General features: G+C 40.2%; 2 protein-coding genes across 4 annotated transcripts; one reads left to right on the top strand and one right to left on the bottom strand.

Annotated features, from left to right (window-relative positions):
* Positions 1-328: 328 nt before the first annotated feature.
* LOC119734316 (NADPH-dependent diflavin oxidoreductase 1-like) lies at positions 329-10,876 on the bottom strand. 2 transcript variants are annotated; one of them, XM_038207751.1, is made up of 14 exons: positions 10,686-10,876; positions 9,188-9,265; positions 8,294-8,391; positions 7,837-7,935; positions 7,152-7,253; positions 6,379-6,594; positions 6,056-6,177; positions 4,956-5,134; positions 4,472-4,627; positions 3,661-3,775; positions 3,068-3,214; positions 2,245-2,363; positions 1,949-2,043; positions 329-1,048 (listed from the first exon to the last, which is right to left on the bottom strand). In XM_038207751.1, the coding sequence occupies exons 1-14, from the start codon at positions 10,818-10,820 to the stop codon at positions 1,000-1,002; spliced, it is 1,710 nt and encodes a 569-aa protein (XP_038063679.1). In that variant the 5' UTR covers positions 10,821-10,876; the 3' UTR covers positions 329-999. The 2 variants fall into 2 exon arrangements, with proteins under 2 accessions (XP_038063679.1, XP_038063678.1); XM_038207750.1 differs by having other exon boundaries at positions 3,068-3,217.
* Positions 10,877-11,070: 194 nt separating this feature from the next.
* LOC119734318 (high affinity copper uptake protein 1-like) lies at positions 11,071-16,318 on the top strand. Of its 2 annotated transcripts, none has more exons than XM_038207752.1 (4): positions 11,071-11,479; positions 12,992-13,061; positions 13,827-14,055; positions 15,096-16,318. In XM_038207752.1, exons 1-4 carry the CDS (start codon positions 11,465-11,467, stop codon positions 15,397-15,399), a joined length of 618 nt encoding a protein of 205 aa, XP_038063680.1. In that variant the 5' UTR covers positions 11,071-11,464; the 3' UTR covers positions 15,400-16,318. The 2 variants fall into 2 exon arrangements, with proteins under 2 accessions (XP_038063680.1, XP_038063681.1); XM_038207753.1 differs by having other exon boundaries at positions 11,071-11,473.
* Positions 16,319-16,529: the final 211 nt, after the last annotated feature.

The raw sequence follows: 16,529 nt of genomic DNA on the forward strand, positions 1-16,529 counted from the left end.
CCTCGTGGTCGACCGGAGCTGGGATTTGCGAACGGAGACGGAGTCTCGGAAGAAAAAAAAAGAGGCGAGGATGAGAGAAGACAGGCAGCGTATGGTTTTTGCTTCCCATCCTCCAAGGATTGATTACTTTCATTGTCAAGCGGTGGAACCCGGACGCTTCGGGCTCGTTATAGCTACATCTTAAAATAATCCCCAGAGGTTTTTTTTTTCTTCTGACCGACCTCAACGGCTTTTCGGTTTGGTAATAGAAGAAATGTCAGTGTCTATTAGTGTTTCCTTTTTAGCATTCCCCAAAGATAAATCAAAACATCAAGACACACAAAAGAAATTCGATCATCTGATTCTTTATTACAAATATTTTATTGTTTCATTATTTATACAATTTTGATAATCATATTTTTTTATAAGTGATCTTTTAATCAATCGGCAGATATTAATGCTGAAAATAAAGGCCATAAAATTTAAAAAAAAAAAATCTAAAAAGTTCGAGTACTTGTACTAGTTTCAGAAAAATTGCTTCCTTCAGTTTTTATTGAAAATAGGCTGCAGGCCAGGATACCCATAATGTCACAGCAGTGAAACTATACAGTCAGAGCTCCAAAAATAAAACCCTCTTGCATGAACTGAGGACATTGCATTCGTTAGTGTTCTTCATTTATTAATACCAAAAGTAATTGGAAGGTGTTTTTATACAATTTCAGACCATCTGGAATAAAGAAAACCAGAATAAAAATGCCTATTTTTGGTTCTTGCACAGATATTCCGAGTCACATTCCAACAGCTTGCCTTGAATCCTTCATCTTTTCCGGCCTCTGTGCTTCAACCCCCCCCCCCCACAAAGTGAGGGGATGAAAACTCGGCAAAATTCAGCATCAGAAGTTTTTACATGTCTTGGTTGCTAGAATCAAGACCAGGCTTCAATCTGAAAGCGTCTTGACTGCTCCAAGTTTTTGACATAGTCTTCTGCCGCATCTGCAGTCATGTCCCCCTCATCCTGGATCACTTTTTGAGTGCATTCGTGACATCCGAGGGCATCCGCTTGGCATTTCTGCAAAAGCATAAAAACATGTCGGAGTAGTAACGATTAAGCTAATATATGTGTAATGCGCAACTTTGGATACTCAGCAAAATAATAAGCAAAGTTAGCTAAACCACCTATTAGCTGTATTAAAATTGTATTACATTGTATTTACTTCTCCATGAATCAATGAAACCATAGAGTGGAGGGATGGTTTGGGATGGTATAAGGAGCAAGAGATCAGTGGTTTGGGGTGGAAGACGGGACAAAGGGTGACGTTAAGAACACAACGTTACATGTTATCTCATCTATGCAAGAGATGGAATTGCGTGGGGTGATGTAAATCAATATTTAGGTTTTGCCCTTAATAATAATAATAATAGTGGATATTTATAAAGTACACTGGTGTTCAAGGCGCTACATCATTATTACCCCTGCTCATTGGGCGCATGAAACATTTCAAATACCATCTCAGCTCCCTGGGGAGTATACAGCTCGATGCAGCCTGTTAGGCGCAAGGAAGCTAATTCAATCACAATAACCATCTCTGCCCTCACAGGTACCCATTTACTCCTGGGTGGAGAGAAGCAATGAGTGACAAAGTGCCTTGCCCAAGGGCACACGTACCATGACCCCACCAGGACTCGAACCCACAACCTGCAGCTTTACCCACAGACCACGAATCAGTGCCCTTAACCACGAGGCCACAGCACTCCATGGATGAATAAACAATGTATACTCAGTGTGTTACCTCCCGAGTGAAAGTTATCTCATCTACTAAAGCACAATAAAATTGGGTAAAAATGACAGTCATCTTCCCTAAAAGGGCAGCAGGATCCTAGCAAATCAGACATTGCTTTCAAAAAACTGTAAAAGCTGTTAAGTCTGCTAAAAAAAATAAAAACAGCATTTTGTACGTCAAATTCTTACCCAGCAATAAAGAAGCATGCTTTCCTCCTGTCTATCATCTCCCACAAGAGGGCGCTGTTTTCAGCCATCAGATGCTGAACATAGATCTTATCCTCCTGTTGAAGAAATGAAAGAATGGTGGCATCGTCTCAGGTTTTCCTTAAAATCTTTCATTATTTTTTGTTGGGGGGGGGGGGAGGGGAAGAGGGCTGAAGTTATTGAAAGCATTTTTGGTTTCTGGAGGAAATTATTGAACAAAAGAGTTTTTGTGCATGATTTTCATTCTTAATTTGCATCTTCTTATCATTGGAGCTTACCTGATCCCTAGAAAAGGCAGTGAAAACTTGCAGCAGTTTGTTGGCCTCTAGAGGGCGCCATTCACGATTACAGAGGTAATCCTTCTCCTTGTTGCAACAGCCGAAAAACAGAACATTATCTGAGGACAAATAAACACAAATGTTAAAAATCTATTTTCCATCTGTGTACAAAACAGAATGTTGTTAATCTGCATGATTTGACAAATCTGGCAGTTCTAAAATCAGTTGTTAAACTGGCTTTTAATTTGGAAATCTTTTTGCAAAAGATAAGGATGGGATTAATTTTAAGGCTTTATATGTTCTCAAGAGTACTGGCACTGAAACATCCGATGAATTACTGAGGATGGAGGAATGGGGTAGTATACACCAATGATCATCCACTCTCTTTATTTGTGCTTGTACAATGTACTTAGAAGGATTGCGAGGATACTATGGAAGATGAAAGCGACTATCTGCGATTCCAAGTTTCTGTTATTATCAAATAAATTATTAACTTATCCAGGAAGGTTTAACATTCATGGTTAGAGAAGGCTCTCCAAGATACAACAGCAGGGAAAGAGTCCTTATGAGATAGGATATCATCAAAAAGTTGTCTTTTGAGATATAATTTCAGGTAAAAAACATCTTAACGCAATGATGATGATCTCGGAAACTACGGATGTCTTAAATATCTTAGAATTCCATATTTTTCATGATAGTTTATCACCGAAGCACGGATGGTCACTAAGCATAGTGGATAGCGATCCCAGGTCAAAACTGCTAAGTTGAAAATTAACCTCTAGGATTTCATTACGAACGTTCTGAATACATCTCAGTCACTCACCACCGAGACCCTGGGCGGCCCTGTCTTGTACAAAGCTCCTGAAGGGGGCTAGACCAGTTCCAGGACCCACCATGATGACTGGAGTGCTGACTCCGTCTTTGGGGAAGGAGATGGTGCCTTTCTTTACCCAAATCGGAATTTCAACATCTTCTGGCGGAAAAAAAAGAACAAAGATATGGATAACTTGAAAGGCCAACAACATGGGGCTATACAAACTTGTCTAATAGTGTTACACTACTGTGGCGGTTACAGGTTAATATCTTGCACGGTTCCTGCTTAAAAAATATCAATAAGCAATAATTTCAGTACTTATGCGTAGGCCCACTTCCCTTGGTATCTTTTGCAAGAAAACTTCTTGAATCTTCAAAAATCATAAACACACCATTTTGGTGTAATTTAACTTCAATCAAGCCCCAATCTACAGTAACAGTGCCTTCTTCAATCCTGCAATATCCTCCAAAACCATTTGTTGGATTTTGAGGGATCTAAGAGGTACAGGGTTTCAGAAGAACGAAGCAAGAAAAGTTTTACTTAGAACGTTTTTGGAAAGATTCTTCACAGAAGCTGTAAGGAACTCGTCCGCAAGGTCATACCTTTCTCCGGTGTCATTCTTGCCAGCCAGTTGGAGCACAGTCCTTCCCGTGCTTTGAGTAGTTTAGTCTTGTACTTGACCACAGCAAGCAAGACGTGTATCTCATTGGGGTAAGCCTGTTGCCAAGAACAAGTTTAATTGAGACGGCATATCACAAGGATAACAAATGAATAATATCAAGTAATCTAGGGGAATTTGGAACATTTGGTGAGATGAAAAACAGGATTTCTTCAGTGTTGGTTTGGAAAAAGTTTCTCTTGATTAGATATAGCAAGTGGCTTACAATGTCAATGACAGGGTATTTGTTCAATATAGCTGCTGTATCAGATTGGAACCAGCCATCCGACCCGGCAAGCTCGGTGGTCGAGTGGTAAGACGTTTGCACAAGTATTAAGCAGGAGGTCGTGGGTTCGAGTCCCACCCGAGTGATTTTTTCTCACAATCACTCGGGGGCAACACTGAACATACAGTGTTTATAAAAATACGTCGGTGAAGGGCAAAACCCAATATTGAATGGACATCGCCCCGACGCAAATTCCATTTTATGAATAGGGTATTTGTTGCTAAACTGGATAATGAAAAATGACAATACATGAAAAACCTTCCACTGGTTATTTAACAGATTTTTAACCAGTTACACAAAAAATAGTGATGGCTGAATGTATCACAGCACTTGGACAATCAATAGGGCCACACCTCCCCTTGCTTTGGGAGTATGGACATGCCACCCATTAGAGTGAGTTGCTTCATGAACCATGGTAGGCTTATACCCAGGGTGTAAAGAAATTAGCAAGCAGAGGTACCGTTGTTACCTTGAGAGATGAAGCAATGGAGAAAGCCCTGGGCTGAATCTGTGGGATGAGGTCCAACAGATAGGCAAATGGAACTCTGGAACTGACTTTGGGGAAGTCCTGTACAGTTTCCAATGTTGTGCGACGTGGACGATTGCAGTAGGAGAAGAGTTCTTGCTGTTTTGTTAGAGAAAAAGAGAAAGAATCATTGTCTGAATACAGAGATTGACAAATACAAACATAACTTGATCATGGATTTAGAATAAAGGATAAAATGAAACGTGGAAAGAAAACTACAAACACGAAAACATTCAAGCCTGATAGGACAGCGTTTTCATCTTTATATAAACAGCAGAGGGCAGTATTCACTTCCACCCTTGTCTAGCACAGCGAAAAATAGATGTAAAATATTGCTAAAAAATATCCTGCACGTTTCCAAAGCAAAGTATACCTGAACATTTTTCAAACGAATCAATATTTTTGGTGGGGTGTTTGCGTTGTTTACCTGCCCTTCAGCTGAGGCAAACTCCCTGAGCTTGTCCTTTTCCAGCTCATCTTCTGAGAAGTGGGCCAGCAACTCAAAGAAGTACCTCCTTGGGATGCAGCTGAGATCTAAGCAGTGAGTGACCAGCTGCCTGATGGTGCAGGGCTGAGGGAGGAGCCAGGAGGGTGGGAGGGGGATGTCTGAGAGGCAAATTAGAGAGTGGCAACGCATCTCAGACAATCACAACTCCTCACTAGTCAATCACAAGTCCTCATAAGTTAATCACAACTGCTCACAATTCAATCACAAGTCCTCACAAGTTCATCACAACTCCTAAAAACTCAATCACAAGTCCTCATAAGTCGATCACAAGTCCTCACAAGTCCCCACAAGTCAATCACAAGTCATCACAAGTCATAACAAGTCAATCACAAGTCATAACAAGTCAATCACAAGTCAATCACAAGTCATCACAAGACAATCACAAATCCATCACAAGTCAATCACAAGTCATCACAAGTCAATCACAAGTCATAACAAGTCAATCACAAGTCATCACAAATCCATCACAAGTCCATCACAAGTCATCACAAGTCATCACAAGTCATCACAAGTCATCACAAGTCATCACAAGTCAATCACAAGTCCTCACAAGTCAATTACAAGTCCTCACAAGTCAATCAGTAGTCCTCAAAGGTCAATTACATGTCCTCACAAGTCCTCAGAAGTCAATCACAACTCCTCACAAGTCAATCACAAGTCCTCACAAGCCATCACAATTCAATCACAAGTCCCCACAAGTCATCACAAGTCCTCACAAGTCAATCATAAGTCGCCACAAGTCCTCACAAGTCAATCAAAAAATCATCCCAGTGCTATAGTCAAGGTAGTTGTGACGGATCGCAAGTCAATCACAAGTTCATCAGAAGTGAGTCACAAGTCGTCTACAATTGAGTACTAAGTCACAAGCAATTCAAATGAAATGTAACAAAGGCATTCCTCTTTCATTTCTCATCCACTGTTTCCTGTGACCAGACTTGTGGCTTGTCTCGTGATTTACTAGCGACTGGACTTGTGAAAAACCCAGAAATTATGTGAATGGAATGGGTCTGTAAACTCACCTGGATCAGTCTGCTGAAGTAGGATCCTCCGATCAGGATTCAGATCGAAATGCAAGATAAATTCATTGACACTTTCTGTCGAGTTCTGGGGTTGGATCACGACCACATCCCCTGGAACATAACTGTGAAAAAATATATATCAATAAATAAAAGTAAAACAAATCAGTTTCTTGAAGTGAACATATTTATCATTGTGTCACTTCCTTCATATCGGCTTGTGAATATACATACAACTTCATAAAGTTACATAAAGGTTATACATTAAATAAACAGAACCTAATCATCAGCAAGAAATTGAACTTAAACTTAAGAAAAAAACCTGCCTTATATTTGATCCACGAATGTCTAATTTGACGAGTCTCACATCTTGGAAGTGATCTGAAGATGTCAGTCTTTCGTTGGATATAAGCCTTGCTTGGAAGGGGCAAATCTGAGATGGTATTTGGCTGTCAGCAAGGCCATTGATGCCGGCATTGGTAGATGCTACTGGAATGCTGTTGTCTGCATCTAGAAATTGCACGTCGTATCTCGATGGTGGGCTGTGTGGAAAAACAATGCGGAAAAAAATTGTTAGGAGTTCACTTGAACCTTTTAACAAGTCTCAGATTACTTTGACTGTTATAATCAGAAAGATTAATTCACTACGAGACTTGCTCCCATATGAAAATATATGATGGCTGTGATAAGCTGTGGCATTGAAACTTGAAATACCTGTAAGGGCCCATCTCAATTTATATCTGGGACGAGTTCCGGAAAAGTTGTAGACATTGTATCGGGTATAAGTTGTAGGATTATGAACAACTTCCCCGCAATCTTGTTATCTGTATTGGTGAGTCAAGCAGCTGTTAATGAAAATTTCCCGGGAACATGTCCGGGACAAATGCAGAGCTTCTTCCGGAAAAAGTGAATGGTTCTACCCACAACTTGTCCAGCACTCATCCCAGGTATTAATTTGATACAGGCCCTAACTGTGTAATCTGACGCTACAAAACAATGCAGTGACACAACAATATTCCACATGACCTTCCAAACAAGACAAATCAAATAACATGTGGTATTTTGTGGCATAGAATAGGGTATCAAGGGTTATACTCACCAGACATCAGCGCTTATTAGTTCCAAACCCGGTGGTAGTGGGTACAAGGATAACACTCTGTCCCACAATGAAACCAGCCAGGGATCAACCACTGCATCTGGCCTGGCAATAAAATAAAAAAAATCTAATCATTAACCCTAACTCCCTAGGGTGATTTACTAGGAACCTTCCTCATCCTTGCAAATCCCAACACCATATGGTAAACTGTGCACATAAACAGTTGGACTCTGTTTATTTGTGGTATGCCTAATTCCCACCCAAAGCACAGTCAGTTTACTAGTGCAGTACTCATCCTAACAGATTCCAACAAATCCTGGTGTTGGAGTTTGGCTGGTTGGGGATCGTTAGGGTTATTTTTTTTCATGTTTCCACGCTATTTTTTTTTGAGATCTCTTTGTTTTCAAAATCCATTCACCACTTAAACAGCACGTTCTTTATACCCCAAAGAATACTGAAAAAAATCTTTTCAAAACTCCTCAAGGCTTTTTGAAACATCCGTGACATTGGGAGCTACAAGTACAGGTGGCGAGCTACATTGTAAGTCAGCATTTTACTTGAACTTTTTTCCATTTTGATTAATCTATAAAATGGCACAACGTAAACAATGCTAAGAAACGTAAAAAAATTTTTTGTTGCTTAAAGATGGTCAGCCCACTGATCCCAGGCAATCAATGAAGCTCCTTACCCTAGATCATGTTGATCATCTGCCAGGCCAACAGGTACAAGACTGGTCCCGCCAAGCTGAAGAATACGCCTGTATAGCTTCTTGGCTATGAAATTAAATCTGGGTGAGAAATTGAGCAGGAACCATACAGATCAAAAAGAATGGTTTAAATGCAGTGTTACTTCACTTAGGAAAAATGCCTAGGTGGATTAACTGAAATGTGAATTATTCACATGTATCTAAATACCTAACAAGACAATGGCAAACTGTGTGAAGTATTAAGAAGAAAGAAATGGAAAAAAGTAAGCAACATCACAGCTTTGTTACTCTGTGGATACACATAAGAAGACAGACACTTTATATTTTCAATTTTTCATTGTCACTGAATGACAAAAACTGCCCTTTCATGAGGGCGCACAGAGCAAGGGCTCTTTTTCAAACACTAAGTGAAAAGTCCAGATTCAGCAGCCAAACTTACTTTTGGTAAGAGGAGTCCCCAAGACCAAGCACAGCAAATTGCAAACCAGACAGGGAGTCAGCCGGGAGGTTTCTGCGCAGAATAAACCTCCAAAATTTCTGCAAACATTAAAAAGTGAGCATTAAAGAGATTGTGCTTTTGCAAACTTTTTACAACAGACCAATATCCTTATGATACATATGCAGGCATATTTTTTTTATTTGTTATGGATAGTACAAGACTGGGACCTTGATTGCCGAAGAAAAAAAACATGCAAAACAAAATCAGGCCAACTTGACTCACTCTTTAGCCAGCATTTTAATTCTCCAACTTTTTCACTGGGCAAAGAAAAGGTCCTCAGTATTTCACCAACCAAGTTTGAAAACTCAACTCAATTTTTAAAGGAGGAGAGTTTTCGTCAATATTTTGCACATGAGAGGGAAGTCAAGTGATTTCAAAATGAGGCTAAAGACTAGACTGGTACATGTCCAGCCATGCTCCAACCGTTTGAAAAAGGCTGAACTCTTCATTCATTGTCATGAGTCTGGTGGCTGACTATGGAGAAATGTGTAGAAATAGAGACAAGTACCAGACATGCCCAGATTTTTCCTTTGGCACAGTTGATTGATGAAGTATTCAAGGGTTGTTGGACTGGTTGTTTCAGGTGCCAGTCTATTTTCTTGTATTGCATGTTTTCAATGCCTTTAAGTTTTGGGACTCTTAAACACAGTATTGAGAGTCCTTATTTTTTTTTGACTAGGACAGTACTAAGAAAAATTTTGAAACGTTCATGGTGAAACCCAGTGCCAGTATAAAAACATTGTATCTAATCTACTGAAACAAGGAAATACAACAAAAAGAGTCATCTTTGGGTTTGGAAGTTTTGATAATATCTGAGGTCTTCTAAATTCTAACCTTCATGTTATCTGGTTCATCTCCTTGCCCCGTCGTTGCACAAACAAATATGACCAACGGTTCATTTATCAGCTCACCCTGCAAAAAAGGAGCAATAACAAGTCAATTACTGTTAGAATTTGTTGATAGTGTATACACAGCAACTGAATGAGGCACAAACATGGTTGGAATGACACAAAAGCCATGATATCATATAATTTAGATTCAATGTATGAAAGATTAAAACTGAAAGGGGAATATGAAAAGTACGGAGATGAGAGATTCATTATAAATTCTTGAACTAAGGCTGAGTAAAAAAAATAGTTTCTTGTCTGGGCTTTTGAAAAAAAGGAAAAAGGCACCCCCTGTTTTTTTCCCCAAAAGATGGTGGATTTTCCAAATGGGGGATGGATTCTTCCCTTTTCTTGACTCTTTTGCCGATACAAAATTGAGTCTACTAAAGGAGCCATCACCTTTTCTACACAAAAGTAGCTACAATTTTTGTGAAAAATAAATATTCCAATTGTCAAGTTAGGAATATGAATTTGTTTTCTAGGCCTAAAACAAATTAAGCCTTACAAATGCTCATCTGCATCAATAACTAGATTATGATTGGCCTATCACTCAGCAAACCTTGCACAAGCCACATTCAAGGTACATCGCAGTGATCACCATCTTAAGACTTTTATCATGTTATATTTGCGTGTTGCATTTTTTTCTTTGTTGTCATTGTTTTATGGCAGTGTATATTTTGCCGGAGACGGCAAACCTTTAGTAAACGTTAGTTTGCCGGATATGCACTGAACATGCGCAGTTTACTGGGTTTTTTTTACTTAAACATTTTCCAGTGACAAGTTTTAGTCTGGCTCCATACCAAAATTATCGTTGTTATCTCGTATTCACAAGATGGGATTCAGACCATTTTATAATTTCGGACTTTATTTCCTTTTTAAAAAAAATCCTCCAGAGCCACAAATCTGAAAAAGAAAATGTAATACTCTGCAAAAAATGTTTGAGACATGTTAAAATAATAAAAGAAGAATATATATTCTTATTTATTTGGGGATGAGAAAAAAAAATTAAAAATGTGGTGCGGTCGGAATCGAACGCAAGTCATCCCGCTTACTAGAGCCTTTGCTTAACCACTACACCAAACGTGCTACACAACTTTTGGTTGGAATTTAATACATCTTATAATTCAGCCCTATTTTAAAGAGTACAGCGCCCTCTGTTGATATGGATTGCCGCCGGCAAACCTTTAGTAATCGTTAGTTTGCCGTCATTACCTCCGGCAAAATATCCACTATCTTGTTTTATCCCCAAATTTCTCTAAAAAATTCACAACCCTGCCTGCCTGCCGTTACCTATGACGTACCTGTACATACTTCTTAATGTCCCTAACTATTTTGGGTAAGACAAATAATGTAAAAGTGGATTTGTTCTATCCAAAATAAGCCCCAACGTACTGAACATAAATTTTTTACAAAATTTTTTTCACAAAATAGATGCAGTAACTTACTATAGAATACCCATCCAATGCAAGCACCCGGGTTTTAAAATGCCTCCTCTTGGCATCTCTCTCGACACGTTCGGCTACATCTTGGGCGGTGCCCGTCTGACTGCCGTACAATATGACGATTCGTCTGTCCTCCATTCCTCAAGAAAGTGGATTCCAACGCTTGCGATGCAAGCTTGAGCGCGCGCGCGCGACGAAAAATTGATTTGTTTTCCCCGAACCGGCGATAATCTGGTACCCAGTCGTGCTATGCCATGTATATACCCACATATAATTTGTCGCGGTACCTAGCTGACTATGCACATGTGTAGTCAGGGGAAATTTCATTGACCTTGTGTTACCAAGTACTATTGTGTGCGAGGTGCAGGTACCCGATTTTCGATCAGCTGTTACGTCACATGACCTTCCACCTAAGCCGGCCTGCCCTAGTTGACTTGATCACGGGATGTCTTTGCAGTTTTCAGCATGGAGCTCCACGGTTTGAGTTGAGCTAGTATGAGCATGGTTGGATGGATGCTCAAATAATTGGAAAACAACATAGTTAAAACGGCGACGTCGCGTTGTTAATTTTGTAGCCTCTTTTTATGTTTATAATGAGCAGATGATGAGCGTGAGTTTGCCAATAGCGCAAAGCCAGGGGGCCAATTTCCGGACAATAGCTTGATAATTGATGTCGAATGGCTTCATACATGTAAGACATATGACATGTAGGTCCGTAAGTCAAGATAGGTGTGGAATCTTCAAGAATAAACTGGGCGTGATTGTTGAAAGAGAGAAGCAAAATGATGAACATGAACGTAAGTATGCGAAATGTACTTCTACTTAAGTTCTACTAGTACTAGTATAGTCGGACTCCCTATTATCGCGGCATCCCTATTATCGCGGCATGGGAAATTTCTCTTTTTGCGTTGCCAAAACGTCTTCAAATGGCAATTTTTTTTCAGTTCACCAGTCATTAAGGACTTTTTGCCAAGTTGTACAAAAAAGGACGATTAAAAAATGTTGTGTCTTTCGGGACTTTTAACGATTTTTAATAAATAATAACGTTTTCCAAAACTTGCAAATTTTCCCTCACCGTGTCTACTAAAAGGTACCGTCTATATTTTAACATAAATCTTTAATGGTGCTCTGTCCATGAAAGTTCCATTGCCTGGTTCCCATTCTTCAGCTGCAAATGTAAAATGAAGTCGAAGGACGATATTTGCACCGCGAAATCGTAAGAACTTTTATGGGATCAAAATAAGCACAGCACGTTAACAAAAATAAAACGGCACACCGTGTAAAGTGAATGGCGCCCCCAATCGCCAAACAGTAGACTTGCCTCAGTGAGTTGTGTTCTCCTTTCGGGGGAAGGGCAGGGTCTTAGAAATCATCCTGCAGATATAATAGTCTTTAATCAACTTCAACTTACAGGGAAAATATCAGACTTTATTCAGGGGATGTTTTGGTCAAACATTAACTATAAATAAAAAAGTTGAGATCATTATAAAAACCACTTCCAGCATACCGCGATAATAGGGAGTCCACCTCCATTCGCACACTCCGAGCATGTCTATTTTCACAGGCATCGTACACGGAATAAACCACACCACCGTCAGATTTGTTTATATCAATTTGAAAAGGAAGAGTTATACAACCTAAAAGACAGGACAATTCGGGAAGGTTAGTGGGCAATCTCTATTCCGAACGAGAAACGTGATAAGTACCGCGATAATATGGCAACCCATCCTACTAGTAGTACTACAACTTACAAGTCTAAATAATGATAGCATTAGAGGTAATCCTTACTTTTAGGACACCTCTATTTTTTACAAGTTCTGTTCAAAACTGACTTTAGCAGATGTCTGTCCAGTACCAAAGTGACTTTTGCAGGCTAAAGCAGTCTTTTTTCTTCATGTAAACTCATGTTAGTTGTAATTTTGAAAGCATTTTCAAAGAAAATGTGACTTTCCTACCTTTTTCGCAGTCAGACATGCATGTTGTAGTTCTCACAACACAGTGAAGCCCTACTTAATGAAAGCCTGATGCTGATTGGCTGCTAAAAAAATAAATAAGATGTTTATTTTTTATCAGCCAATCAGCAACGAGCTTTCATTGCATCAATGCAGTGGTATGTATTAAAAAAAAATGGCAACAAAATGTGCGCCAGTGTTTGGACTAAACTCCTTCAGAAGCACACTCTCCAATATCAATTTCCATTAGATCATACTCAGTCATAGCACGCAAGGAAACAGGAGATTTGTCCAATAGTAAAACCAGGGCAAGTCCATTGCTTGATTTTCCAATTCTTGCTTTTCTTGTTATTTCAGAAGACGTTTCATTTCTCGGACATGATTATGGACTTCCTGTTTCAAGGATGTAACATAGACTCATGGCCAGGTAGGACGTTCTCTCCCCACTCTCATTGCTCTATGTACATAGTCATGGGCGTCACCAGGAGTTTTTCTAGAGGGGGCAAATTTTTTTTGCCAAAAAATGCCTGTATTTCTCAACACATTCTCGATTTATCAGTTTAAGAGGGGCAGGGACATTTTGCCCCCCCCCCCAACCCATTAAATTTACACCACTATGTCTTTGCGCCTCTTTTTTTTTTTTTTTTTTTTTTTGGTTGCTTTTCCAGGGGGGGGGGGGGGGGAGGTGCCCCCTTGCCCCCCCCCCCCTCCCGACGCCCATGTACATAGTGAGCTCAATATAACCCTTTTAAAAGTTGGTGTGATTTGAAATGTTTTGCCAGGATCCTGGCTTAACGCAAACAACAGTTGCAACATTAAAGGATGTACGCATAAAGGCCAGTTCATACTTCATGCGAATGCGATGCGAATTTGACGTCACAAAGCATTCGCTGCGAAATTCGCCAGAGTTCAAATGTGTTCAACTTTTGCGAATTCACTATGCGAAAGCTTGCCCTGACGTAACAAATTCGCATTCGCGTTCACTCTGAGCATGAACCAGCCTTTACGGTGTATGCTTCTGAAAATTTAGCCCAGAGCTCTTTGTAGTTGGGTTTTAGTCTCTACTCATTTGAATGGTTAGGTGATGATTAATTTTACGGTCACCTCTCCAATAGCAGTAAGCCCAGTTCAAGCTGCTCAAGATATGTGATGATTTGATATTTGACGTTTAGTTCATCAATTTGTCCTGTAGATATGATAGCAGCCGTTGGGGCAGTCTTCCTCGTTGCGGTTTTTTTGGAACTCATGAAACTGCTCAACTCCAAGCTGAAGCAGAAGAGGTGCAAGAGCCCCCTGGAGGGTATGCAGGAGCCGGTGACTAAGCGGCAAAGCTCCATCAACGGACAGTCCGGCACGCAGCAGTCACCACTGCTTGCATCGCTGAGAATCCCGAGCAGTGTCTCCAAAATTAGACAAAGAAGGTACAGTATGTGTACTGGGTATAGCTAGAGTGATGAATGTGACGGTGAAATTCCCTCACCTTAACCCTAACCCTCCAGGGTATATTGGCTTGAAACCCTGCCAAACGCAGCAACATGCAACACTTGTCAAAATGACAAGCCTGCCCAGTGTATCAGATCCATCAGGCCAAAAGTCTCAAGGCCAAACTGCCTCAGAGTCTGTGGTCACCAAATGCAGCAGGATACAACTCTGGCATTGTTCTATGGGACTAGCTCTCAGTGTCTCAGAAGTGGCCGGTTTATGCACTGGTGTTGGTAGCATTTTCAATCAAAGTGCACCAGACTTTTCCACCTGATGCACTGTGATACGTCTGGCAGGGTTAGGGTTAACCCGTCAGTTCCTGTTCCACCACAAACCGTCCCTGCACTGCCACAAACCACCTAGTCTGCTCTAGTCATCGTGAGGAGTCTCCTCACGATGACTTGAGCAGGGGGCTAGTCGAACCGTTGAGACCAAACTTATCTCACTCGGCCTCAGTGAAGATAATTGCGAGAAGTCCCACCGCCTTCCAACCTACTTAATAGGGAAAGTAGATAATAAGCAGGACGGGTTCTTTTGAGCTAAGCAGGGAAGTTCTTATCAGAACTAATCTACTGAGTGACAGTAGTTATTACCACATGGTGTTACCACAAACCAAAGCCACATGACATTTGATGTCATATGTGCACATTTTGAAGGCCTATATCTACAGAACTACAGGTCCGATTGGGTTGAAACTTCGTTTTTACAATGTACCTAGACTAGGTGTTTTATAAGAAAATTCAAATTACGTCATGATGACGTCATCACATGTCATGTGACGTCACAATAAAGGTGCATTTTTTCTAAGGCCTATCATCAACAGAACTACAGGTCCAATTGGTGATAACTTGGTATATACAACATTCAGATCTGCAAACTATCAGTCTATAACATGACTCGAACATGCATTAACAAAATGCTGACACAGCCATATGTTTGTCCACAAACATAAGTCTAGTTCATTTTTGTTTTGTTGCAGATTAAAGTTTCACATGGTAGAGTCAATCCTCCATATCTTCCAAGTTTCCATCGGGTACATATTGATGTTAGTAGTGATGACCTACAATGCGTACCTCCTCATAACCGTCGTCCTGGCACTGACTGCCGGTTACTTCTTCCTGGCACCATTGCGGAGAATGAGGGAGCCGCGCCGGGTACCAGTGCGCCACGAATCGCTGACAGACTCGGAACAGAGGGCATTTAGTGGCAGCACCAGTAGCACCGCAATCATCGAATCGGCCGAGAATGTACAGAACCCACACTATGGCAGTCTGTATGAGTGAACTGGGGGCAGCTGGTCAAATATAACAATTGGAATTCATGTGTGCACAAAATTATAAATTTACTGCTGCATGCACTGATTTTGAACGGTGCTTAAATCACTGTCGTTACTGACAGAAGAGAATTTCTTCCAAGTACAGCACTTTGGTGATGCAGTGGCCAGTCATGATGGAAAATTGTGAGAATTGCAATACCCTGTCCACAAAAATGTAGAGCCAACTTTGATGATTTTCTTTTTAATTATTAAGAGTTACAATATAATGTACGCTAAACATGTAGTTGTATACTGCATATTCAAAGTTTTTTTTTGGGGGGGGGGATGTTAAAATTCTGTTATATGCGTTTTTGTTTCCCTTGATCCACCAACTATTATACAAGTAGATTGCTCATTCTTTGAAAATGTGCTTCCAGAAGTCACTTTCATTGACATGCCTGTTTTCTTGGTCAACTTCAGGAGAATGTTTCCAAACTGAAAAAGAAACTTCACTTTTTTTGTTTGCTGTTTGAAACATGACTTATTTTGTATACATAGATGTGCACTCATCTTAGTGCCCATAGCTAGTCCTGAATCTTTCGATTTTAATACATTTTGCATGATAATCACTTGGTTCCGCGTGAATGTTGCTAAACAATTATTTCTCCCACAATTAAAAATACAAACTAGCACAACCCTGTAATCAAATCCAATTATTTACGAACACTTTATCTTTCTGTAAATGAAGATTTTCTTTTCTCGGGGATTACGTTTTCTCCCTATGCAAGTACATTTTGTACACATGTATGCATTCTCATTAGGGCCGTGCATCGGAACCAAGTACCCGACCGTTAGTGTCAGGAACCGTTGATATCAGATACAGTGTACACACTTGTATCTCACTGTATTGATGCATTGATGTACATGTAGTCGTATTATCGTTTGAACTTTATGAACAATCTGAACAACAAGTTCCCAGATTTGAATTTTGGAGGTGGGTTTCTTTAATTCGGGCGATTCACAATGCAGTGCGCCACCAAGAGTTTGCCACCGAGAGTCAATTTTTCAAGTTTACGGTCGACAAAACATGGACCATTTGAATTAGTATCAGTAGACAACTTGAGTTAATGTGTCATAGATTGGGGCATAGCGTTCTGC

This window comes from Patiria miniata, unplaced genomic scaffold (genome assembly GCF_015706575.1).
Source record: "Patiria miniata isolate m_02_andy unplaced genomic scaffold, ASM1570657v1 HiC_scaffold_27, whole genome shotgun sequence".
Lineage (NCBI taxonomy): Eukaryota > Metazoa > Echinodermata > Asteroidea > Valvatida > Asterinidae > Patiria > Patiria miniata.